General features: G+C 39.6%; 1 protein-coding gene across 5 annotated transcripts; it reads left to right on the top strand.

The window, feature by feature from the left end:
• The first annotated feature begins 3143 nt into the window (after positions 1-3143).
• ap1b1 (adaptor related protein complex 1 subunit beta 1) lies at positions 3144-25349 on the top strand. 5 transcript variants are annotated; one of them, XM_069523772.1, is made up of 24 exons: positions 3144-3241; positions 5654-5714; positions 6755-6860; positions 6946-7081; positions 7499-7744; positions 7977-8167; positions 8279-8500; positions 8690-8810; positions 8923-9018; positions 9496-9611; positions 10763-10928; positions 11759-11857; positions 12938-13197; positions 13506-13707; positions 13911-13931; positions 14160-14246; positions 14794-14823; positions 14912-15046; positions 15138-15283; positions 15372-15501; positions 17278-17362; positions 17838-17924; positions 18584-18738; positions 23881-25349. In XM_069523772.1, exons 2-24 carry the CDS (start codon positions 5678-5680, stop codon positions 23953-23955), a joined length of 2949 nt encoding a protein of 982 aa, XP_069379873.1. In that variant the 5' UTR covers positions 3144-3241; positions 5654-5677; the 3' UTR covers positions 23956-25349. The 5 variants fall into 5 exon arrangements, with proteins under 5 accessions (XP_069379873.1, XP_019956564.1, XP_069379875.1 ...); XM_069523770.1 differs by lacking the exon at positions 3144-3241 and adding an exon at positions 3399-3551; XM_069523773.1 differs by lacking the exons at positions 3144-3241; positions 14160-14246 and adding an exon at positions 3399-3551.
• The last annotated feature ends 1944 nt before the right edge of the window (positions 25350-27293 follow it).

The following is a 27293-nucleotide window of genomic DNA, read 5'->3' as shown; positions in this document are numbered from 1 at the left end:
TACTTGATGTAGGTGTATAATTCATGATAAAGATTTATCATTTATTGCCTCTGAATTCTACCTTTGAAACTCGAGAAGCCACATGACCTTAGCAGAAGGATTTCAAAGACATGACACAATGTATGGTGACATCTAGTGGCTAAAGAAAGACATGTTTTACTCACACTAAAACCTTCTTGACAGTTTCTTGTAGAATAATATGAACTGGTGCTTATTAGAACCAGTAACAATGATACGTAAAGGTGAAGTTTGATGGATGAAGAAGGATGTGGACTCGAGTGACTGCATGTGTGCAACAGTGCATGAATAATAGATACTGTAACTGGATATCAAGGTTCTCCTGTTAAGCTCTAGCACAGTTGGCATCAGTATGAGAGGCTTCAGCTCTTCTGTATTTGGTATTCAACAGGTTTGGAGTTTGTAAAATATATTTGTAAGTGGAAAAGTTGGAACTGTGTCAATGCCCTGCAGAAACGCCACAACCACAAAAACCCACATGTTTATCTCAATTTAAGAGAAATCCATTTGTTAATAGAAAAAACAGTAATCTTTATTTATGTTGCACCTTTTAAAAACAGGTTTGCAAAGTGATGCACAGGCATAAAAACTGAAGTTTAAAAAAAAAGTTGAATTGTAAAATATTTATTGTAGAAATTGTGGCAGCAAATAAAAAAAACATTTGTGGAAGAAATCCCATTTCTTTGCAGGGCAGTGACACTGAATGAGCTAAAAACAGTAAAGCTTGTGCTAATGTTTGTGTACATACTGTTTGAGAACATGTACAGAGTAAAGAGGGGAGTGATGTTGGTCTAATTTATTTATTTATGAAATCAAGTGTTAGTGGGCTCAAGTGACATCTGTGTCCCGAGTACTGTAAGTGGCAAAGTGTTTAGGGTGATCCAAATGAGGAGGGGGATGTTTTTCTTTTTAATTTTCTCAACAGTATAATGTAAACAGACACAATTCTTAAAAATGTGAGTTTCAAAACTGAAAAGATCCCACACACACTAAACTTTTATTTGGGCTCTTTTGCAATATTCAGAGATGCAGTAATTTGCTTTAATACTGGCCCCTTGTTGCAACACAACTTATGATGAATCAGTATTGATGGAGCTGCATTGATCCAATATGTAGCTTGTTATCGGTTCCGCCTGTATTAACAGATATTTACATGTATTCTGTTCTAAGTTTAAATTTGTTTTGGGCCTAAATTTAAATCTGCATTTTGATGGTTTTTCAATTCCACCAATTATATAAACTGTGATTTCATAGAAACATGCCATTACATTTGTAAACCGATCGTAAAACCTGTGATTGGAAGATTGTCCTCAAGTTGTCTGTTCTTTGTTCTGCACAACTTTCATTAAACTCTCTCAGTCCCTATCCCCAGTCAACAAAATCAGAATGTTCACAATCAGATAGTTTCTTGTTTGCTAATCTTACTTTTACTAAAACGTTCAGTTAAATGTACAGACTGCTTGACATTTTTTTGAATTTGTACAGTACGATAATAGCAATACTGCAAGATTTCACTGTTTTTTGAAGTTGAAAATGCTGTCAAGTTGTTCTTGTAATAAATATTTTCCTCTGCAGTTCATGTCTGAGCTCTGGTCAATTTTTCATGTGGGCCTTTGGTCACTGTTGTGTGGAAAACAGACTGGAGTTGGATTTTGGGAAAGTCCTGCATCGGCTGAATGTAAACAATAATAATATTATTCCTCATGCACAATGTGATTTACCAACCTTTTGCACTTAAGATGTAACAAACTGAGTGTAATCCTCCAGTTTGTGTAGTATGCTGATCTCTTTGACACCGACTTTGAACACAATAAACTGAAAAACACAGCACTGACAAAATAATGGAAACATCTAAGTCTACAGTAGATTTTCAGGGTTTGCTCTGCAGTGGCTTTGAACCAAAGCACAACCAATTTACGCATTGGCTGACATGAGCCTGTCACAGACACATTGGAATCCCTGTTTGTTAACTGACAGAAAAACTTACCAAAAAATCATTGCCAGTACAATTTATATATATTTATATATAGCAATTACTATTAACAGTATGCTTATGTTATATTGTTTTTATATTATGTTGTGTTTGTTCTGTTCTGTTTATGTTAATATTAATTTTATGTAGTGCTGTGTTAATGTTTATGTTATGTCATGTTGTGTTTATGTAATGTTATGTAATGTTTCTGCCATGTTGTGTTTGTTCTGTTATGTTTATGTTGTGTTGTGTTAGGTTATATTTATATTTATAATAATAATAATACATTTTATTTCAAAGGCACCTTTCTGTCACTCAAGGACACCGTACATAGTTAAAAGCAAAAAAGCGAAACATTTAAAAGGAGAAACATTAAAAAGAAAAACATTAAAAGTATACATCATTAAAACATTAAAACCGAGTAAAATGCTACAGTGGCATGAGGTGGGTTTAGATGGAGAAGGCCATTTTAAACAGATGAGTTTTGAGTGATGACTTAAATTATGAGAGTGAGGTAATGTTTCGCATGACGGGTGGTAGAGAATTCCAGAGCTAATGTTATTTTTATATTTATGTTATGTTTATGTTGTGTATATTCTAATGTTATATTTATGTTATGTTTATGTTTTGTTGTGTATATTCTAATGTTATGTTTATGTTTTGTTGTGTATATTCTAATGTTATATTTATGTTATGTTTATGTTTTGTTGTGTATATTCTAATGTGATATTTATGTTATGTTTATGTTTTGTTGTGTATATTCTAATGTGATATTTATGTTCTGTTTATGTTTTGTTGTGTATATTCTAATGTTATATTTATGTTATGTTGTGTTGTGTTGTGTTAGGTTATATTTATGTTATGTTTATGTTGTGTTGTGTTGTGTTGTGGTTGTGTTGGGTTATATTTATGTTCTGTTATGTTTTGTTGTGTATATTCTAATGTGATATTGATGTTATGTTGTGTTGTGTTGTGTTGTGTTGTGTTGTGTTGTGGTTGTGTTGTGTTGTGTTAGGTTATATTTATGTTCTGTTTATGTTTTGTTGTGTATATTCTAATGTGATATTGATGTGGGCAGTATTTCAAACAGCATGTCGTTGACGGAGCTGTTGGACCACTTCCCTCTCTTCAGTCTCTGGATGAAAGCGGACGTTGCTCCGTCTGTTTGCAAACGACATTTAGAGGAGAAGACGGAAGTAAATCTAGTGGGAGGGGACGAAGGCCACCACAGCTCCAGCTTCGCCTGTCACGGTAAGATGTCTGTGGACATTTTCTCTCCGTATTCCTTGTGTGGCGCGTCTAAATTTAACTCCAGAAGGTACGCTAATTCACGGGGGAAGGTTTAAACTTGGCCGACAGATTAAAAGCTTAACAAGCCGGCAGAGGCTTCCCTAAGCCGCTACTCAGAAGGTCATGCCTCAGCGGCGCTAGCTGGAGAAGTGGCCGGGGCGCTAGCTGACACTGACAGGCAGCCTGCACCGCTCCGTTAGCATTTAGCACCAGGTCCATTCATATAAACCACACCACTGCCAACATGCAGGAATGGGCGAATCAGCTCTGCGTGAGTAACCGATCGAACAGCGTTGTTAACTCCATTACTATCGACCCTCAATGGCCCGAACCTGCGTTACCGTCACGCATTTTAATGCACCTCCAGCTATGCTAGCGTTATCGTCGTTGTAGCCTGATGCTAACCAGCTAACGTTGCTGTGCTCTGTGGCTAAGTTGTTAAGCATTGTTAAGTTACAGTCAGCTGCTGTGACTCACGCGTAGTGTTGGTTTATAAACTATATGACCTCACATCATGTTTACTGTGGCCTGGCGGCAGCGTGACTCTTCTTACCGTATCGTAATCAGCTATATCGTTGCTAAAGGAAGCTGAAGTTAGCTTCCCCTTCGCTTACCTGTTAACGGTAACTTGACTTAAATGCTGAACCACTGGTGATAATAGAGAATAGTAGAATAAGTTCAGGATGGATTGAGTTGAAGTTAAGACAAACAGACACTGACACAGTTTCTGCTTCTCTTAATGTTGTGGAAGGATGTTGGACACGAAGTCCAAGCACAGTGGGCTTTGAGTTAGACTCGAGATCTTGTGGCCTAGAGGTGTAAAAGTACTGGAGTCTCACTTCTGTTTAATGTCACTAATAGAGTAAAATGTTTCATGAGTCGGAAACAGTGTTTTTTAAACAGTCTGTGGTTTGTCTGAGAGAAGATAATCCAGATCTGATCAGTGCCCAGTGGTGACCAGGTCCTGTGTGGACAATATCATTTTCCTGATATAAAGTTTTTACTTTTCTTATGGTTCCAAACATTCTATAACATCTGAAACCATTTAAAAACTGCATAAAGTGCAGATCAATAAGTTTAGTTTTCCTCAACTCTCTAATCAGTGTTTATCAGCTGTGTCCTTACTCGCTGCTTTGAAAGTTGTTTTTTTGACTTGAGTCTAACAAACTGGTGTTTGCAGCTGCCTGAGGCTCAATAATAACTGAAACTAACATGATTAAGTTAATGAGTTGTTATCAGGTTATATTTCAATTTCAGTGTTACTACTAGTAATGTAACATCGACAAGCCTCATCCACACATATGCTTGATATGAAATAACGGTTAACTTTACAATCTGCTGGCATCATTATTCCTGCAAGTTATTTCTTTATAAAAAAATCATATTTGAATTACTGTTAACGCTGTAATGTTAAAGGACATCCGGAGTTTTAAAGGCAATGTTCATTAATAATACTATTAGTAAAACACAGCTCATGTTGTGGATGTGGATAATGGTCAAGAGAAATTCCCCTCTGAATGAATGGAAAGTCATTTAAATTAATTCAATTATCAGCCGTCTGTTTTATTCAGTAAAAACAAATGCCCGGGACTACATCAGTAGTATTTCGAATATCCTGCCAAATTATCATAATCATCCATATGAACTCAGTCAGCAGTTTATTAGGTAAATAAACTAATACAGCAATACTGGCAATAAATCCTACCTTCATAAAGGGTTATAATATTTAGGTTTTCACAGAAACAGTTTCAGAGAAGCATGAAATCCAACTTAATGGAGGATGCAAATTGTGGTGTTGAATTGCGTTAAATGTATAGGCGCTGTACTATTTTCTTAACTTAATTTATATCAATGAGGGTTGGTTAAATAACATAAAAGTGTTTCTGTATAATATAATAGATCAAACCAACTCCTAAACATTTTAAAATAACATTACAACCCTCACAAATGTAGGATTTTCTTGTATTACATTTACCTCTCTGTACCTGAAGAAATACCTGCCAAATTAGTTTATATTTATGATAATACATGAGGTGTTCCAATAAAAGAGTTTAACCTTTCTTAAGGGGAGAGAGGAAAAAGAGAGAGTGTAGCTATATGCTAGAACATTGTTTAAAAAGAGGAACTGGCTCAACAGGAAACTGCTCAGTAAAAGAGATATTGCTGACTGAGAAATAAAGATATGAGTGTATGTTTTCTTACCAGAATCCATTGTTATGTATTTGATAGATTAGTGTCATTTGTCCAGAAGAAGACAGGAATTCCTTCTTTTTCCCTGTGCTTGCACTTCTAGTATTTCCTGTTGCTCTTGTGATTGTCCCAAGTTTTAGAAAAAGACACAATCATCGTTTTCTCTCTTTTTGTACGCTGCAGGAGAATCGACAATTTGGATCCAAGATGACGGACTCCAAGTACTTCACCACCACCAAGAAAGGTCTGATATCTTACTCTTTGTCAATTTATTCGATAAATAGTTTAATGTAATAGTGTTTTGTGTATTTTGTGGCATAGCAAACTGGATTCTGCTGAATTATTATCACTGCAAAGAGGGACCTGGAATTTTTTTAGATGAACTTTGATAGTGTCCAGTTAATTGAAAGCTGCTCAGTGGTTTCAGAAAAATGTATTTGGAATGGGAGTACCACAGTGTGTTACACAATCAAAGTCAACCAGTGAATTCAAGTAAAGATGTTTTTTAGCAGATTAATGGTTCAAAATTATCTTTTTAATAAACTAATAGAAACAAATTGCTGTTGAATTCACTCAATTACAGCTTGAAAAAAATACAACAGAAATGTTATTTCCCTGCTTTTTGTCAACATTGTTGCCTCTAACTTAACAGCTCTAGTTATTTAAAATCAGATTAGACATATGGAGCACTGCTTCTCAGAGGTTTTACTGTACTGCTGGGCCCCCAGCTGTATTTTTGTTCTCCTTACACATCCCTGAACTTTGCATGTTCCCACACACAGATACTTATAAGTGATGGTTTATGCACTCTGTTTATTTAGGATTTCTTGAGACTCAATTTCAGGAGCATGTTTCTTTCAGTATTTTGCATTTCCTGTGGATTTGCTCAGTGTTACTAAAATGTGGTAGGAGATTGGGGGTGATTAACGGCTCACAGTGCCCGGGAAACTCTAAGTAGCTAGATTTAAATTCAAGCCCTAAATTGACAGTGTAGGTCTTTATGGCGTAGTTCCTGCAGAAACGCTCTGTAGTAACACACAAATAAACTAAATGAAGATGATCTCTTTCAGTTTAGCATAAGTCCTTTGTAAGTTTTCATGAGAAGTTCACATGGTAACATGACACTTCATTAGTATCTTGTCTGACTGTAAAGATTCAGAAAGAATCAATTAAATGTTGACAAATAGTATTAACTGTCTTGAAGTATTTTTACTTTACAGCACACCTTTCCAAGCCAAACAGGCTACATGATGAGTGATTCCTCTTTTCCTCTTGTGTATGCAGGAGAGATCTTTGAGCTCAAGGCAGAGCTGAACAGTGATAAGAAAGAGAAGAAGAAAGAGGCTGTAAAGAAGGTCATAGCTTCCATGACAGTTGGCAAGGATGTGAGGTGAGAAAGGAGAAATCATTTTAGGAATATCTATAGTGGAATTATGTAATGTAACTCATCACCTTCCACCATGTCCTTCCTTCAGCGCTCTGTTCCCAGATGTTGTGAACTGCATGCAGACGGACAACCTGGAACTGAAAAAGCTGGTCTATCTCTACCTGATGAACTATGCTAAGAGTCAGCCAGACATGGCTATCATGGCCGTAAACACATTTGTGAAGGTAAAGCTCAGTCTGCCATAAACTTTTTGTAATCATTGTATGTTATTATTTGAGTGCAGTTATTGTTTTTTTAGTACAATGCTGTAAAAGATGTGCAAAATGTGCACTTCTCCAAAAAATGTATCAGGAATATTTAAATTAGTTTTAATGAGAAGTTTAGCAATAACACCAAATTTTGGTACCAGTATGTTTCACATTGTGTTGTTTTATGTAGTTCAGTACTGTATAATTTGAAGGACAAATTTTCTCCTCACTAATTAGAATCAACTCATGCATGTTGTTTTGTGCAGATGTAAATTTCCCATTATTTTCTTCTTTTGTTAAATGAAATCAAAATATCTGTCGGATAATGTTTGATGAAGCAATACATTTAGATTTGTGATATAACCTATCACTTCTCTGATCCACGTATTCCAGGACTGTGAAGACCCCAACCCTCTCATCCGAGCCCTCGCTGTCCGCACAATGGGCTGCATCCGTGTGGACAAGATCACAGAGTACCTCTGTGAGCCGCTGAGAAAATGTCTGAAGGACGAAGACCCGTACGTGAGGAAGACAGCAGCTGTGTGTGTGGCAAAGCTCCATGATATCAACGCCCAGTTGGTGGAGGACCAAGGTTTCCTGGACACCCTCAAAGACCTCATCTCTGACTCCAACCCCATGGTATGATTTCTTCAGGCATCCTGCTAACTTGCCATGGAGCTAGCCAGAATTCTCACTCAGGGCGACTGAGCTGGCTAGAGTGTGTACTGTAGGTCTGTGCTGGCATACAAATGTTCCAACCTGATGCCAGAATGGAGCTTGTACAGTGGCGTCTCTTTTGTGTCTTTATATATAGCTGTTGGCTCCTACTTTTCCTGTCAGCATTTATCTGTTCTCTTGTCTTCGGCTTTAGGTTGTAGCAAACGCAGTGGCGGCACTGTCGGAGATAGCAGAGTCTCATCCCAATAGTAATCTATTGGACCTGAACCCCCAGACCATCAACAAGTTGTTGACAGCTTTAAATGAGTGCACAGAGTGGGGACAGATATTCATTCTTGACTGCCTGGCCAATTACACACCTCGTGATGACCGTGAGTCCCAAAGGTAAAAGCAAACACTGGCTTCATTAACACTGCATATCATTTGGCTCATATTCCCAGTAAACTCCATTTAATTTTCTGCTATCTCCCTCCTCATATCATCTACATCTACTAGCATCTGTGAACGTGTGACCCCACGGCTCTCGCATGCCAACTCGGCAGTGGTGTTGTCAGCAGTAAAAGTTTTAATGAAGTTCATGGAGATGCTACCAAAGGATTTGGACTACTATGGCACCCTGCTGAAGAAACTCGCTCCTCCTCTGGTTACTCTCCTTTCTGCCGAGCCCGAGTTGCAATATGTGGCACTGAGAAACATCAATCTCATCGTGCAGAGACGGTAAGTGTGGGGAGATAACCTGGGGAGAAGGTGTCCTTACTGCTACTTAAAGTTTAGTTATTGCAAACCTCAGGAGAAGTTGCAATACTGTAGCATGGTACATTTCAGTTGATTATATTTTTTTGCTTTTGTATGACTATCTTAAGTCAGTTGCCACAGATAATAAGAAATGTTCATGTCCCTTTTTAGCCCAGAGATCCTGAAACACGAGATGAAGGTTTTCTTTGTTAAGTACAATGACCCAATCTATGTGAAACTGGAGAAGCTGGACATCATGATTCGTTTAGCATCTCAAGCCAACATTGCTCAGGTAACACATTCACAGCTGTAATACACTGTTGTTTATGGTGTTTTTAAAGAAAGAAAATATATTGTTGAAAAGATAATCTGCGTTACATGGACACGTGTCTGTCTCGCTGTAGGTTCTGGCTGAGCTGAAGGAGTACGCCACCGAGGTGGATGTGGACTTTGTCCGTAAAGCGGTCAGAGCTATTGGCCGCTGTGCCATCAAAGTAGAGGTATGTGGAGATGATGTAATACTGCCATCAGATGTACTTCCATGTGGCAACTATGTAGGTCAGCTTTAAATCAAAAGTTTGTGTTTTAGTTAGTGTTTCTATGATGAACACAAGGCGGCTCATGTCAGTGCTTTTTTGTTACTACCTCAATGAATATAAGTTGTATATCATGATTTTATGACTTTGTTTGAAAAGATTTATTAAAAAATGGTTAGAAAAAACCCATTGTACGTTTATGTTTACTTTTTTCTCTTTTCTTTACTTTTAAAACCTGGACCTAAGTGACTGTTTAACCCTGCAGTTAAATAACATTCAGACAGCTTTGTCAGTTCCTCTCGTCAAAACAGTACATAATAATCAGATATATCATGTTCATTTCAGTGTTGTAGATTTTACATATGTATAGATTATTATTTTATGTCGATTCACGTTATATAGAACTATAATGACATCTTGTTTTTTCCCTCCATTCATTAGCAATCTGCCGAGCGTTGTGTCAGCACCCTGTTAGACCTCATCCAGACAAAGGTCAACTATGTGGTGCAGGAGGCCATCGTGGTCATCAAGGACATCTTCCGCAAGTACCCAAACAAGTAGGTTCCCTTCTAGACATTGCATCAATCAGCACCTGATGTATTTAGTCTGATTTCAGCCCTAATAATATATAATGTGAGTGCTTTATTATGTACATGCCACAGAATTTGGCACCTGTGGAAGCTTATTTTGTTGGATGCTGTTAAATGCCATTCTTCATACAAAATATAACAAACATATCTCATACATTTCACTTTCATTCAAGGGTGGCACTGTTAATAGGCTGCCCATTTAAATAGGCAGCTTTAGATGTATGACATTGTAAGACCTATTAAAGGCTTTGCATAGCTGTCTGATGTTGACATTTTAGACTTACTTACTCATGCATAGCTTTATTCACAAGCAGTCGCCCCGACTGTTCTGCTTCACGACTCTCAGATTATATTCCCTTGGTCTTTTAAATGGGAAAGCTCATTATACAGACAAAGTGTTTTCAGTTTGCCTATATCCTAAATGACACGCAGAAGAGTTTTCAGAGAAGAAAATGTCTTCAGTATCACAGTGTGGGATTTGTAGTGGACACCACTTAACTTCTTTTCTTGACTGCCCCTGGTGAAACGTCAGACACAGTAGACTGGAGCGTGATTACTGCTGCGACTCCAACACAGTGGATTCATGTGCCAGACAGACACCTCTGCCACACAGCAGTCCACCATCACCCTGCAGTCATGAGTCTCTAAGGCAGTGGCTTTGCAAAGCTTACACATGTCTTAGGCCTTAAGCTACACAAGTCACTGCTCAGTCAAACTTCTGTCTTTTCTGTTAATTAGACTGCAACTAAATCTTTCTTCTGTGACATGTCTTGTGAGAAGTGCATTCTGTCAAAGGAACTGGCTCTTATCAAGCATTTTATGTAGATAACAGAAACAGCAGCTGGTTGAGCATCTCACAAGCAAAGGACCCAAAGCACCCGATCTGTTGTAAAACAAGAGTCAATTTTGGATGTAGATTTGTTAGGCTCCCAGAGAAGACATCTACAGAGGGATGCTAATGTTGTTCTCTGTTTGCTGCTCTTCATGTTTTTGCCATCTCTAGTGATCCGAAATATATTTATGTAGCTTTAAGTCAATTACTTATTTACTCTGTTATGTTTTTCCACTATTACATTTGCAAAGTTTGAGTGTATATTGTCACATGTGACTGTTTCCAGGTATGAGAGTGTGATTGCCACTCTGTGTGAAAACCTGGACTCCCTGGATGAGCCGGAGGCCCGTGCCGCCATGATCTGGATTGTGGGAGAGTATGCTGAGCGCATTGACAATGCTGATGAGCTGCTTGAGAGCTTTTTGGAGGGATTCCACGATGAAAGCACTCAGGTGTGTTTGGGAGAGTGCAGGGAGGTTGTTCTTTCGAAGACCTAAAAGTGCATTTTAATGAGGTGGCACCAATTATTTGAAGTCGGTGCTGGCAGTGAGTAGCTCACTTTGGTTTCTGGAGCTGGAAATAATTAAAAGAACTGGGTGGCTGCTGCTAAGTGCTGAATATGGAAGTGGCATGCCACACAGAAACACAGAAGTACTGCAGGGAACTGGTTTAATTTAAGTGACAAAATCTGTGGTAACTAGGGGCAAAGGGAAAAAAAAAAGATTTTATCATCTAGGATTTATTTTATAAGACTAACCATGCTTAATGGGAGGCTTTTCTAGTCTAATTGATTACCCCTAAAGCTACTTGCCACAACTTGTACAACCAGTTTGGTTCAGTATGCCAACCGGAGAAACCGGGGATCAAACCACCGACATTGCACTTAGTTGGCAATCTGCTCTGCTTCCCGAGCAACAGCCACCACAGTATATGAAACTCAGAAGCACAAACCTTTACTGAAGAGCATTTTTCCAGAGTTCTTTGTGGGTTTAAACCAAACTACTTGTGTAGGCTCCACCTAAGTAATAGATTCATGTCATTGCTTTGAAGAGGTTTAGCAGATTTATATTAAGTGATGTTTGTGGGTATAAGGAGAAGCATTTGCCTCAAATGGTCCCTTTCGTGCTGTGGTTTGTTAAGTTTTAGCAGGGTGTGGCACCCATGGGAAACCTACACCCTGAGAATTAAAATAAGTTTAGCCACAATTTATTTGCACTAGCTGCATTTAAAATTAGTATGTGAGTAGTCATAACTTTCTATATGTGTTCACTTTGCCCTATAGGTGCAGTTGCAGTTACTGACAGCAATCGTCAAGTTGTTCTTGAAAAAGCCCACTGAGACCCAGGAGCTGGTGCAGCAGGTGCTAAGTCTGGCCACACAGGTGAGGGGAAAATATGTAATCACATTCCTGCCATCTTCACTTCTTAGCTTTTATTTTTGTATCTATTCCGAAGACTTTTCATTACTTTATCATCTAGAGACACCGGAGTATTGTAATGGTATTATTAAAACAAACCCCGCACTTAGCATAGTAATGACTGCAGTGGTCTTGGCTTACTCTGCAGGTACACAGACTGCATTCAATTGTTTAAGATAGTGTGTTGATGCTTTAAAAAAAGTACATCTCATATTATCCCAGTCCAAATAAATAATATTGGGATGTTTCAGTCTGTCAATAGTTACCAAAATAAAGACTACATGTAGAGCATTTCTGTAAATTGTATGTATGATTGTTTAAAGGAGGTCCATATTTAACAGAGTTTTCTTAAGTGAGGTTCAGCAGACAATTTAGAATAGACTGCATAATGATATATGAACTACTCAACCATGTGCATGCTTTAGTTAGTTATATAACAAAACATTAATGAGTAAAAAGTGTAATGCTTGTTTGTTGTCTCATGTCCTGTAGAGCTTTAATGAGAATTATCAAGGATGAAGTGGTTTTTCATGTTTGTTTTTCATCATTTATTTATACGATGGATGACAGAGCATGAGGAACACCTCATTATGCTGCAGTCTAATACGGCACCCTCAACAGTTTCAAGTTTGTCGAGTTGAGGCAGAGTTTCTCTGAGAGAATGATATAAAAAAATAATCATCATAAGCTTCACACATTCAGGGATTTTTAGTGGTGTTTAATTAATTTGTGTAGATGTATCTACATTTAAAAACTGTCAATTTGTGTATTTGTGCAACAGCATTAGATATAACAGATGTATAAATATTTTGCTGCTGCAGGCAAAAAGCAACAACAAGAAGAAAACCCCCTTTATAAACAAATAAATAAATACATTATCCAAATTCTAGATCTACCCCAAGGCTGGGTTTTTGATATCTTTTGAATCACTGTTCAGTCTCTCATATTGAGGCCAAGACAGAAAAGAGTCTAACATTATGAATTATTTAAATATACTCCATAAATAACAATCCCTCATCCTCATGCCTCCGTCTCTTATTGCAGGATTCTGATAACCCAGACCTCAGGGACCGCGGCTACATCTACTGGCGTCTGCTCTCCACAGACCCTGTGGCTGCCAAGGAGGTGGTACTGGCTGAGAAACCCCTGATCTCAGAGGAGACAGATCTGATCGAGCCGACGTTGCTGGAGGAGCTCATCTGCCACATTGGTACTCTGGCCTCTGTCTACCACAAGCCACCGAGTGCATTTGTGGAGGGCAGCCGTGGCGTCCAGCACAAGAGGCTCCCCGGCAGTGTTGGATCGTGAGTCATGCACTTTTTTTTTTAACACTGCAGGAAAAGGGGTGTGTTTACTTAAGCTGACCTAGCTTCTTGACTCTGCTTTTTCCCTTGAGCTACACACTTTCCAGCAGGTTCATGTCATGCTTTGTGCCTTCAACTCTTTACATTTACTCCCATTGTTCTGACTGAGCTGAATAGATGGAGCTATGATAATAGTTTTACAACAAATGACATTTTGTCAGCAGATATCTGGCATGACGTCACCATTTAAATACATAATAAAAAATAACTTTACTTTACTTTTACCTGTCTTTGTTTATTTCTACTAGTGGTGAGAGTGAGAGCCCAGACACAGGTTCTGCTGCTGGAGTTTCTGAGGCACCTCCTGCTGTCATCCCATCCCAGGGAGACCTCCTTGGAGATCTGCTTAATCTGGACCTGACCCCTCCTACCACCACAGGACCACCACCCCCCTCCTCTGGCATGCAAATGGGTGCTATGGACCTTCTTGGAGGAGGATTGGACAGTCTGGTAGGTGTTCTGCACACAACTGTATGAGATAAACTTTCAGGTGCTGAAAAGCTGCTACAACACATCCTAGTTGATTTTATCAATTGGACCTGGTGATGGTAATTTGTCTCTTTCTTGCTTTCTTTGCTTTTGGTGCTTTTACTTTTCTTTTCTCTCTTGACCCTTGTGTGTTTTCCTTTCTTTGTTCAATGCTGCACCTGCAGATGGGCGATGAGTCTGAGCCGGTAACTACATGGAGGGAGAGGGCACCACATTTATAAACCATGTCAGACCATTTTAGAGGATTAAATTACCCACTGCTGTCTTACTGTAGTTCTCATGCATCAGTCTGACATGTTCATTCATCATTTAACATCAGTTTTTACAGTGACATGTAGAGTAAGCATGCTGTTGAATCCTGGAGTCCGTCTCTTATCTCTGGGCTCTGCAATTTTGTGTCGTCTTTCAATCAGCCGCCCATTCCCCAGCGGACGGACACTCCTCAGTCACCTCAGCCCCCACATCAGTCCCCATCGCCCCCAGATTACAGCCCCACTGAGGTTGGTCCAGGAGACCACACTGGACCAGTAAAGGCCAGCACCAGCCTAGATCCCTGTCTTGTCCCCTGGTGTACCACTTTGTCCTCTGAGTAGTCCTCCCCCTAGCAGTTGATCTGTGCCTGTTTGCACTTTATATTACACAGTTTACGTTTCCTGCTCCACGTATGTGTGATTTTATGTATTTATTTGTAAAAAAAAAAAAAAAAACCTGTCTTTCATACACAGTAGTTTAGCCGTTGCACTGTGCGGATATATAGATTTTTCACCGTACCCCAACCTTTTCATCACAACAAGAAATGAATGTAGCGAATAGAATTTGAAAAAACCCCATTGGATTTCAATAGACACTGAGCTGGACTTCTGTGGACAGTAAATTCCTGTACTGGTGCATCCTTGTAATTAATAGTATAAACCCCATAGATGTCATCAATCACTGAACAATGTTTTAGAACCTCACTCCCCTCCATCCATCCACTTCCAACCTTCCCAAAGATGATTTAATGTTGCAACAAACTATAACTTTTTTCTGCTTCTTCCTTCTACCCAGCTTGGCGGAGACCTCGGAGGAAGTCCTGCTGTAAGTCGATTCTTCTACAAATGTTTTGTTGGGCAATACACTGTGGCATTGAATGTGTTAGGATAACGTGATGCTTTGTTACTCACAGATGGGGGCTGGTTTCGGCGCTCCAGCTGCAATGCCAGCCTCTTTCAATGCCCCTGTTAGCGGTGGTCTGGATGACCTGTTTGATCTCGGTGGAGGAGTTGGTATTCCTACGGGGGTGTACAGCGCACCTAAAACAGTGAGTTCTGAAAAGCTAGGATAATACATGATGTAACAATATGTGTCCATGATGTATGCATAATAAAATAACTGATTCTATTCCTCATCAGGTTTGGCTTCCTGCCATGAAGGCCAAAGGTCTGGAGATAACAGGCACCTTTGCCCGCCGTGCTGGGGTCATCCAAATGGAGATGACCCTCAATAATAAAGCGATGAGTGTCATGACTGATTTTGCCATCCAGTTCAACAGAAACAGGTAAAACAACCTAGATGCAATGGAAGCTGAGATTTTTATATTTTTAGAACATTTTTGAAACTTTTTTCCGCTCTGTGATTCTCTGCAGCTTTGGTCTTGCTCCAGCTGGTCCACTCCAGATTCTCACTCCACTCAGCCCAAACCAGAGTATTGAAGTTGCCCTTCCCCTCAGTACTGTGGGCCCTGTTATGAAGATGGAGCCTTTGAATAACCTGCAGGTAACACAATGTTCATTTCCCTTCATACGAAGGGTGCAAGTTGTGGTTTTGATTGTGTCTTGATTCCTAATTGAAACTGACAGTAATGCAACTTCCCTCACTGTCAGATGTCAAGTACAGACTGGAAGCACAATGTTGTGTATGCTGTTTTCAACATTGACCTTCTATAAGGATACTGATGCCTCAAGTGAACTGTTCTTACATTGCTTCCTACTGAGCCTAGGGCCTTGAAAATCATGACAGCTTTCAGTCCGAGAGTTAGCTGTTAGACGTGGCTGTGTTAAGTTTTTAATAATTAAATAAAAACTTAACTATGCTCAATTTTTTGTTAGTCTTAATTTAAGTTGACATTGTTTTAACTCATTTCATTTGTCTTTGCATATCAAAAATGTGCTAAAACATCAAAATGTTTCCTATATTTCAATATTAATTGACCTGACTGCATCCCATGTGTTGTCTGGAAAATATGACTGTATTTCTCAAGTCATGCATCCTCTCCATTATTCACCAATACTGCTGAATTTCCAGACAGTGAATAAAACGGAATTAAAACATGAAACAGCCATCAGAGCGGTTTTGATAAGCTGTAAATAAAGAGAGGCAGAAGCAGGCTTGTTTTTGATCAGGGTGGTGCTTTTAACTGGGCAGAATGGTTGTCGGCTGCTCTGTGCAGCTGGAGGGAAAAGATAAGAGTGTCGAGGCATGATGGAGGTGGGGGCGGTCATTAGTGGTCTCGCAGCACATGACGCCTTTGTTTCCCCTGGCCTCGGCAGCCTCGCGTACCTTTTTACTCTGCTCTTTCCAGGCGCTGCTTTGATGGCTACAACCACCAGTTTTGACACATTCTCAGAAATTTTACTTTGAAAGGGTCTATGTTATTTTTGTCTTGTTGGAGCAAAATATTCCACAATATCATTGTGAGTGCTCTTTTGACTGGTGATTCATGGTTGCAATTTTTATTTTGATATTGATTTGATTGATCTGTGTATCATCTAATATGTGCACACCCTGTGCTACCGCCATAGATTGAATTCATTCTCTGGAAAACACTTGCTTAATTCAGTTGACGAGCAGTCCAAAATAGACACGTTTAATTTACTATCATAGGACAATTGGAAACTGGAAACAAATAATTATCAAAAGTGTTAGAAATTGATTTCTTATTTTTTTTTGCCAATCAGAACGTGGAAAACTAATATTACTTTATTACAATATTACTAGGCTTGATGATGCTTCATGTGCAGCAGATGCTAAAATGAAAAAAACAAATATCTGCCAGTGAAAAAGTGGTGTCATACAAGTAGAAGACACCAGCAAATGTGTCAAGAGAGTTTGTGGTGATAGAAGTCGATACCGGTGACTGTGTTGTCAAGAAAATCACATGATATTCGCAGCAGAGTTGATTCGTCTCTTCCTGCCTCTGCCTGCTGCCACCCGGCTGTTCCACCTCTCGTCTGAGTAATGCGGAGGATTTGATGCTGTTGTGAACGCGTCTGTGCAGAGAACCTCCCACTGTGTTGTGCATGTGTGAAAGGCAAACCCTTGGTCAACTCGGTAGCCAATTCTCCATATTTTACCCGCAGGTCATATCTGAAAACGGCTTTAGAGAGTAAGATTCCCAATGGCCCAGAGCCCTCTCGTTCAGTAAACAGCAAATCTAAACCATCAGTGCCCATACTTGAAGGGCACTTGAAAAGTAATTGCCCTTGAATTGCTTCTTGTGTCTCCTGCTGTCGTTTTCTTCCTTACTCATCTTGGATATGTTTACTCTCGCAGGTGGCTGTTAAGAACAACATTGACGTATTCTACTTCAGCTGCCAGTACCCCATCAACATGTTGTTTGTAGAGGACGGGAAGATGGGTGAGTGGATCTTCATTCAAAAGCCTGAAAACTCAGCTGACGTGAATGAAACGTACATGCGTCAGTCTTTCCATGATCATTGTGACTGATCTGAGCCTGTGAAGAGGTCTGACGTAGGATGCGTTTGTGTGGGGCTGCTCACTTGCTCTTAGATTGTCACCAATGCCATTTCCGGGCAGTTTTTTTTTCCCTTTTTTCTTTTTTTTCATGTTGCTGTTTGATTTATTCTGTGAAAACGTGTTTGCAATTCACCAGCAGAGCTTCCTAATGGGGCTAGCAGCGGGACTGCTGCCAAAAGCTCCAAGCTAATGCCCCAGAGCCGCAGCAGGAAACCTTGTGTTCTAGTGTGGAAAACTCACACATGACTACACCACATTTCTCTTTAGCACAAATCCTATTGTTCTCCTCATACTGTGTAAATTTCAGCTTGTGCTCTGTATTTGGACTCATCTTGTTAATGTCTGTTCATCTACAGAGCGACAGGTGTTCCTTGCCACATGGAAAGACATTCCTAATGACAATGAGTCCCAGTTTCAGATCAAAGACTGCCATCTCAACTCAGGTGAGAAGGAGGCACACAGAGCAGAGGGTGTACGAGCTGAAGATCACATCATGCACAACACACACATCATCGCCCACAGCTTCTTTTATATGTGAAGATAGATGAGCAGAGCAGCAGAGGGGGCAAATTCAGGCCCTCCTTACGGATGCAAATTGCATTTGATGAGAACTCATCAGCTGTAGTTCCTATTTACGTGCGATAATTTAGTTTTACACAAGCATGAGTGCAGCAGAACTGGAGAAGAATTCCTAATGACTGCTTAATTGAGATTTCCCCCACAGATTAAATTTCTTCATGAACAGAGAGAGCGAGCGTTTCTTATCCTGCTGGAGCGCAGCAGCAAGACAGACGCTGAGGAAAGAAAGAAAAGTTCATTCCAAATTAGCGACTGTATTGTAAGTGCACAGACAGCCTGCAGGGAAATTTTAGGGGATAATAGTTGAAAAAGAAATCCTTCATGGTCTCGTACATTTAATGGTAGTTTCAACAGAGAGCCATAGAGCATGACAGGAGTCAGTGAGTGACACTTCATACTGAATAATAACAATGTTTATTCAAAGAGACTGAATACTAAAAATGAGTTGCTTATTCTTTTCAGATAAGAAACGATAGGTTCAGTTCTACAGTTAACAGAATAACTTTTATTATCCTCCCAACAGACGCAGCCTCTACCAAACTGCAGGGCAGTAACATCTTCACCATAGCCAAGCGTACAGTGGAGGGTCAGGACATGCTGTATCAGTCCATGAAACTCAGCAATGGCATCTGGGTGCTGGCTGAGCTGAGGGTGCAGGCAGGAAACCCAAACTACACAGTGAGTACTGCATGAGCTGAATTCACGAGTCATGTCACTGTTTTAGTTGCTGTATTAACTATTACCTGCCAAAAAAACTGCTACGAATTCACATATTCTATAATACAGAGCAACTTTGTTTTATTATCTACTTTTTAAAGACCTCTGCATCAAATGAGAATTACAAGAGAAAGCAGTTTTACAACGCACGTCGCTGTCATCACCTCTCATCCTGGAAACACATGGAATCACAATGGCTGATTTGAACAAGCAGAGACAGAGATTGCTGCAAAGTATTGAGTGTGCTGAAGGGGGCAGGCTGGTTGATTGTGCGGTGATTGAAGTGTGTGTGTGTTTACACATGTATTTGTTTGCGTCTTCCATGGTTTTTTCGTCCCTCCTCTTTGTCAGGATGCCAGGGTCACGGATTGTTTTGCAGTGAATTTCTTGCTTGACCAGTCCAGAACGGTGACCTTGGCGTAACTCTCCTTCCCGCTCATCACTCACACACTGCTTCAGATCATGTTTTTATTTATAAGGTGGTATTAAATGTCTTCTTGTATTCTCTCGTCTAGACAAGGCAATTTGTCAGTGTCTCAGCCTTCGCTCATTAAATCTTCTGAATTTTAAATTGTTTCCCTGACCTTCATCAGTTAATCACCTAGTCCGACATGGCACAGGTTAAGAGTGCAGAGAAATGGAAGCAGTTTTTTAAGTAATGATTATTCGTACAGTATTGATTGTGTACCATGTCTTCTGCACTGAAGGATTGGTACATTTGCTTTATCTCTTGCTCTAGATTTGTTATATAATTGCCTTGTGCGTCTGTTTGTGATGTAACATTTTCTCTGCCCCCATAAGCTGTTCTCTACTTGCTCCGTCCTTTTGATATTCAAGTCCAAATGATTCCTCACTGTGGCTGGAAAGACTCCCCTACTTTTTGCAGATGGGTCATAAATTGTTTAGTGAAGACACCGCTCGACTTTAAAGTTAGCTGTGTGCTGCATGCTTGTTGTGTAGTCTGACGCTCGTCTCTTTGAGATGCTGGCTGCTGCATGGTCCCTGCACTCTCTTGGCACGGCACATTAAAGCCAAGCTGCCGTAGCCTTTTGTTGGCAGCTATTTTTAGACATGAAGAAGTAAAGCCCCGCCATCGCTCGTTTTCTGGGGGTTTAATTTGCTTCAGAAGACGAAACATTAAAAATGATTATTATTCATTCCCATGACGTGGAGATGCATTTTCCAGCACCTGTTTTCAGGTGTTAACATAACTTTTATTTTATTTTATCTTATATTTCCATAACTTCTTGCAAAATATACTTGACCCCAGCTCTCCGTTGATGCCCCACTACTTATATTAGAGAATTGTAGCAGTGCCCCATACTGCTGTCAGACTAATGCCTTGTCTACACTACTGCAGATGTTTTTTGAGCAAATATTTCTCCTCCATTTTAAATAAACAAATAAAAGAAATGTCTGCATGTCCTTCGTATTACAAAATATATCCACCCAGGCGAGAAAAAAAAAACAACTACAAATGCATGCTGAGCCTGTAGTTGATTGAAATCATTTAGGGCGAGGCAGACGCCGGGGAATGCAGATAATGTGGTGCAGTAAAGCGACATTTAACTGCAAACTTGTAATTAGGCCTAACATTGCTAATCAAACGTAGAGAAAAGGCTGTGGTAACAGTTTGTGAACACAAAATGATTTACCATCCCTTTGAACTGTTTATCAAGCAGTCATTGTGTTGCTCTGGTTTTGGTCGCTACAAACTCCTGAAGGATATGTTGTTAGCTGCTCAATGCGTCTTTGTGTTCTCCGTGTTGTCACAAAAACGTTCTTGTGGTCAAGTAAAGCGACCTATGCCTGCTTCTAGCTGGTATCGTGTAGTAAGTGTGTCTGTTTGATTTAAATATGTAATTTCCCTGCACTTAGCTCATCTATACGTTACAGTAATTACTGTATATCAGAAAATGGGGACACTGCTTATCTTTTTTTATATGTAACATGAAGTGCTCATCTGCCATCTGTCCCCATGGCAACTATGTGACCAGTGGTGTTGCCTTATTTTCTCTTCCCATATCTTGTGCTGTTAATTCTGATGGTTTTGGTAAGTGAATTCCAACATAGATGTCTCACACACTCCATTACAAGTTCTAATTTTGGATGAAGATATGGAGCACTGTTTGTTCTATGAGACTACAGTATACAGATCTGTGAATTTCTCAGTTGGTCCTTCGTTGGTAGTGTTTCATGTCATTGAGAAGCCCTGTTGTATACTGTGACAGGGTTTTTAATGAATTACCTTCATTTGTCAGGTCTTAAATTAACTGTTAGTTGATTCTACTCCTAAAATGTTAAATTCCAGTGTTGTCAGGCTGCTTCACTTCTGGGAAGATGTCAGATCTGTCCTCCATGTACCTCGTCTCATTTTTCTAACCTTTGTAGTTCATTGTCATGGGATGAAAGAACAAGGATTGACATGATTTAGTCTCTATGTTCTTACACACCTTCAGGTGACTCTCCATTATTAATGTATCTCCCTTTTTCTTTTTTTCTAGTTTCTAGCTTTCTTGATAGCAGGTTGCACTCAGTGCAGCTCGAGCATCCGCATTTCCGGCTAAAGCATCTGCATTTCCTCACATCTAACCAACCCCCTGCTGACAGGGGTGTCGCTGCCTAAAATGTTGCCATCAGCAGTCTGCATTAGTAAAGAGCCCCGAGTGTATCGAGGCAACACTGAAGGAGCTGCAATATTACTGCTGTATTTCACTGCTGCTCCATGATATCCACCACAGCACAATCCCTCACCCTCACTTGTTCCTCACTGAGGCCAGTGGGACAATCACATCAATGACTCACTACATGTCTGATGTAAAACCAGTCACTATAATTAATTAGAGCCAGACCATTTATTCCAATTATTGGCAATTATTCCTAAGATGTTGCTATCAAACCCTAATGGACTTGAGGGTTGATATTTTAGAGTTTAACCATAAAAACGACTACATCCATATATATATAATTTAAATTAAGAAATTAACATGCACATCTTTCTGCATTGTTTGTTCTGTAACCTAAGTTTTCGTATTGGCGCAGATGAAAGACATCAGCTGTTTTTTTATTGGCCAACAGATCAATTGTTGGAGCTCTAATTATAGTGCTTATGTTTATTGAAAAATATTAAATTGAATTTAACTATTATAATTTGAATTAAAGAAAATAATTTGCAAGGCATAGTGCAAAGGAAAAATACTGACAAACCATGAAAACACAAATAAATTATTGAAATGAAAACTGTAAGAAATTAAATTCTCTCTGGTGACACTGGGATGAAGGCACTGACCAGGGAGCTTTTTTTTTTTACACCATGGCAATCTTCTCCTCTCCTCCTGTCAGCTCTCTGCTGTCTGATAATTGGCAGAAAATGCTCAAAATACCTGCTGGAAAGCCGAGGAAATAAAAGAGAAATAACTCAATAAAAGTAGAGATATATCAAACTTGAACTTTAACAAACACTGTTGTATTGGTGGATTTAGCATCTTGCTGCGTTGTTTGTACTTGTCAGTGAAAACCAGTCATGGATGGTCTGTACTTGTAGACAAGTGGTTTCCATTTGTCGCAGCAGAATGCACATCCTGTTAAACAGCAATTATTTTATGAAACGTTTTGAAATATGAATTAACACAAAGGATATTAATTGTGATTAAGCATTAGGCAGCTCCAATGATACAGTTATTTCAAAGCTCCAGCTGCCTCGTGTTTCCTTCCTATAGGAAATAACCACTGCAGTGTGATGGAGGAAAAAAACTGTTTGAGATTCTGTATCAAATCCTGAACCTGCTCCAGCTGGGACTAACTACAAAGAGTGACGAGGCTTTCTCTATTTTCCCAAGTGAATTTGTGTATCTGTATTTCTGTCTCTGTCTGATAAGACTCAATTAAGAAGAGATTCTTTCTTCATGTCTAGTAGCTTATTTCAGCTTATTACACCTCCTAAAACTCTTTTATTTTCCTCCATTCAAAAGATCTGTCGTTCCCTTCACTGACTTAAAATGGTTTAAATGTCACCTACACCTTCCTTCTTCATTTCCTCACTGCGAGTTATGCATAGGCCCACCCTTGTGGCTTGTCTCCCCACCCTCACAGCAACTGGTAACCTAAAAAGTCAAAGAATCATATTTTGCTGGTCTGACGGTAAACGTTTGCACATTCACTGCACTCACCTCAGTGTAGAACAGTAGCATACAAGCTAACACAGGCAAGCAAGTAGCCGACAGTTACCAATGTCAGAGGATGATGTGTGTTAAATCACGTTAAATATTTAGGCTAACTTGCTCAACCTCTTTTGAAGTGAGTTTACCTGGTTTCTGATAAAAAACTAGTGAGTCGACAACTTCACTAACGCAGCCCAATGTCAAGGGAGCAGAACAGCACAAGACTGAGCAAACAAGCAAAGGTTCTGACTTACTTTCCAATCACAACACCAGGTTGTCTTGAATTCTTGGGGCAAATGCTCCAATATGTCACTTTTCTTTTCTTCTTTATTTCCTCCAACATTGTCCTCTTTGGTTTGTTCTGTGGCTCTGCCATGATGCCCACACTGAGAGTGACGAGCTCCGGCTCTGGTTGTTGTTGTGTGCTGCAAAGCAGGCCACCATGTTCCAGCATTTAACACATAGAGGCCTCCAGCCTGTTATGACAGATGTGCCATTTCTCCCTATTATAAGTTTGTGTACCATCAACATGATTTTAAAAGTTATTTTAAGGATTAAAATCGACCTAGAGTTGCTTTAAGGTGGAAATACTCAACCTATGGCACCGACTGCTTATTTTGCTCAAAAGAGGTCTTTTTTCATATAAAGGGGCAAAGCAATTTTATTTATAAAGCACCTTTCATACTCAGCAGTAGATTCCAGTGGGACATGTTGACATGTTTTTACATGTTGACCGGAGGGGGGTTGTTAATATTGATTTTTGTAATAAGTCTATTTAAAATTCAATACATCAGCTTGTGTGTGTTTTGCTGTTAAAGGTTTATGTTTTTTGACTGTGGTAACTTGTGTGCTGTACATTCTGAAACCTGCTCTGTCTGAACGTGTCCCTTTAAACCTTGTGTCAAATCAAATCCAACCCCACTCAACTCCTCTCGTCCTCCAGGTCTCTCTGAAGTGCAGAGCTCCAGAAGTTTCCCAGTGTGTGTTCCAGACCTACGAGGCAGCGCTGAAGAACTGAAAAACACCAGTGTGTCTGACCCGGCCGCTGCCCCCAGCAGACTCCCTGTCATCTCCTGCTCGTTCTCACCTGACCCACGGACCATATTACAACCTGTCGCAGTGCAGGAACCATCATCATTCAGCTGGTTAATGACCTTCTGTCTCGTTTTGAGCCATGTTATTTTTTTCTATAGAGGTGTCTGGTCCACTTTGTTCGTTCACACCATAAGTTACAGAACATTATCTTGTGATGGATTGTGTGAATGAACATTTTCAAGACTCTTCCCCATCTGATCCATCCTCTGATGACCTTTATTCATTTGCAGACAGACGGATGTGTGACTTGTATTCCCCTGACTGTTTTCTCTGCATGAGGCTCTTCAATCATTGTCTGGCCCCTCTCCTCTGCAACCTGCAGTCTATTTTTAGCGTCTGCAATCAGCAGGTGAATCAACACTGTGGGCATATTTATTCGGGGGTACTTTCTATTTAAAGAAAGCATAACAAAAGGCTTTAATTCTCATTCATCTGCGTGTGTGAAGTGGAAGGGGGCTGTCAGGGTCAAATATTTACAAACTACACTATCCTTGTCTTTGTCATTTTACATTTATCTTGAGTATCCATGTTTGGCAGTGGGATCGGATTCCTCCTTTTCTGCTGTCCCCTGAAAGCAGAATGACTGATGTGCGGTGTGCATGGAAGCTGTCGATGTCTGGCCCTTTTTTCATTTTTACATCAATATCTGGACATTTTATAGACTAGCAGCAGTTGTCCACTCACTGCTCTCTTACTTAGTCATTCCATGGTTTGATTTGTGTCCGTATTCTTGTTGTGTTTATAGTCTTGTTAGTGCAGCAAACTGGGAGAGAGCCTTGGATTTTGCGTGAAGGATTTTGTATTTGCGGCTTTGCCTGCATCAGTGGCAGCCACTCGGGCTCTCTGCCACTTTGCTATCGCTTTGTCCTCATCGCAGCTTTTCAAGCACCATGGCCACGTGAGATGAAGGCTCAGGTGAGATAACTTATGATGTCCTGGTTTGTCGCACTTGTGAGTACACATGTAGGTAGCACACACTGGCTTAGCTGAAACCAGGCTAGAACAACATCCAGTAACCCTGTTGTACCCACAGACTCTTAAGATTAATTGTATTCTTTCTCGAGTAATTACACCGAAGCCCTTTTTATCGACTCTGCGGGATGTATGCACCTAAGTTAACACCTCACGCAGATTACAACAGAGGTGGCTGTGTGTTCTGAGTGTGTGTCTTTCTGTGTGGTGACGGCTGATTCATATAAAATGCTGTTTTAAAAAAAGGAGTGTTTAATCAGATGTTTGTTTTTGTTGATTGATATGATTTTGTTCATTCTGTGTGCATCATTTGAAGAACAACTATTAAAAGACTTGATAAATTCACATGTTTAAGGTTTTTTCTTTAGTATTTAGACATGTTTTTGGGTGCCCCATTCTGCTGATTCCAAAGTCTCAGTTTCACTGGATTCAAAACCTTATCTCAGTTTTATTTGCTGTCTAAAGTCCACACGCCCAAAGTCCCTGTAACCCAGTGTGCCTTGTGTCCACACACTATACTTTATATCCACTGATGAGCTCTTAGGTTTTCACGTGTCCTCTAATTGTCCACTCTGCTTCCTGTTATAGATCGAACAGCCATCACAGCAGCGTCTGTATCATTTAGCCGTGACCCTGGAGTGGTGTCTGAGGTTCCTCCACAGTCCAGTGCATCTTTAAGTCTGAGCAGCTCCTCTGAGGTGGTGACGGCAGCTTTTTAAATTCCGAGCTGCTCGTCAAAGCTTAACCAGGATTTCAGCTGCGTGACCTTAACGGGGAACACAGTCACACCTCGGCTCTGTTCCACTGTGGATGACAAAGGTCAGCAATGATCAAACATCCAGACTAACTGTCAAGAGACAAGTCTTCTAATGAATGATCTATAATACTGATCCTGTGATCAATGCATTCCAATAGGGGGCGCTACTGTATTGTGAAGGTGAAGGCTAAGCCAGAGGAGCAACTATTGTTTAGAGGAAAGTAATAATTGTGGTTTTCTACTGTGATATAGATTTACAGTGTTGTAACTAAAGACACAGCAAAGACACAGGTGCAAGAATTATTTGACCAAACATTAAATTTATTAATTTATTCAAGTATATAAAAACAGTTTAATAATTTTATAATACAAAGAGAAACTGTTTTATTCATTCAACCTTTGTTTTAACTTGAATACATTGAGGTCAAGACCATTTGCAATGTGGCAGAAAATAAACAAATCACTTCAACACAAAAAGTGGTGATATTTGAAAAAGCAAGAGCAGAAGTAAACACAAAAAATGTGGCACGTAAAATGTAATTTAAAGCAAATAAATCAATTAAAACAAATAAAGATCAACAGCTGGAGGTAAAATTTAAAAAAAACCCTGAGGATAAAAATGAGTTGAGCTTTAGATTGATCTGTAAGTTATTAATGTTGCTGGTGCATGATGAGAAAAACTGGACTTACTGAGCTCAGTAAATAACTGATTAAACCCCCGCAGTGTAATCCAGTCATTTGAGAGGCCACATTACGAGACAGCAGTGAAGTGATGTAAGGGGGGAGACCGTTCAGGGTCTTATAGATTTTCATTTATTGGCCCACACCTGTAATGCACTTGTAATTGAATAACTGACCTCTTATGTAAATTCCCTCCAGGTTGTTAAAACCACACATTTTTATTAGAGTTATTAAGAACCATGACCTCAGTGTGTTTTATGGCCTCCAGTGTTACTCAGGACTCAATTAGTTTAAGATTCATGATGAAGTTCTGAAGACTGAATAGACCAACTACTATGATATACTAGTGCATGATGCTGCCCAGTATTTCAAGGAAAAACTAATGTTTGAAGGACCGGACAAGAAAGCTGAGAGTGTTAATAATACACCACATCCATCACATAAACATATCTGGAAGTTAGCTCATAAATTCACGTCACATTTGACATCAGAATAAATCAAATACATTTTTCCCACTTTGACACATGGAGATGTTCATTATGAGGCTTCTCATGTTTCTTCCAGTGCGAACATTGAGCTTCCCCATGTGTGGGCTCTGGGGTCATGTTTCAATGAGGCATCCTTCATTAAAAGGTTTATAAATTGTGACCAATTGCTTTTTTAACAGTTAATCACACATTTATTAACGTTGATGGATAGAAAATGAGTCATCAGGGCGACCTCTTATCTCCTTGATCGCTTCCCTGGATAAGTGCTGCAGAGCATCCAGTCAAAAATTATGTCTAAAAACAACTGCAGAATTTCAGGATTACTGTAAAAATCAGTTATCAACATCTGAATTACATTCATGA

Source organism: Paralichthys olivaceus, chromosome 4 (assembly GCF_024713975.1).
Source record: "Paralichthys olivaceus isolate ysfri-2021 chromosome 4, ASM2471397v2, whole genome shotgun sequence".
Classification (NCBI taxonomy): Eukaryota; Metazoa; Chordata; class Actinopteri; order Pleuronectiformes; family Paralichthyidae; genus Paralichthys; species Paralichthys olivaceus.
Note: the sequence above shows the minus strand (reverse complement) of the source record. Positions and strands in the feature narration are given on the sequence as shown.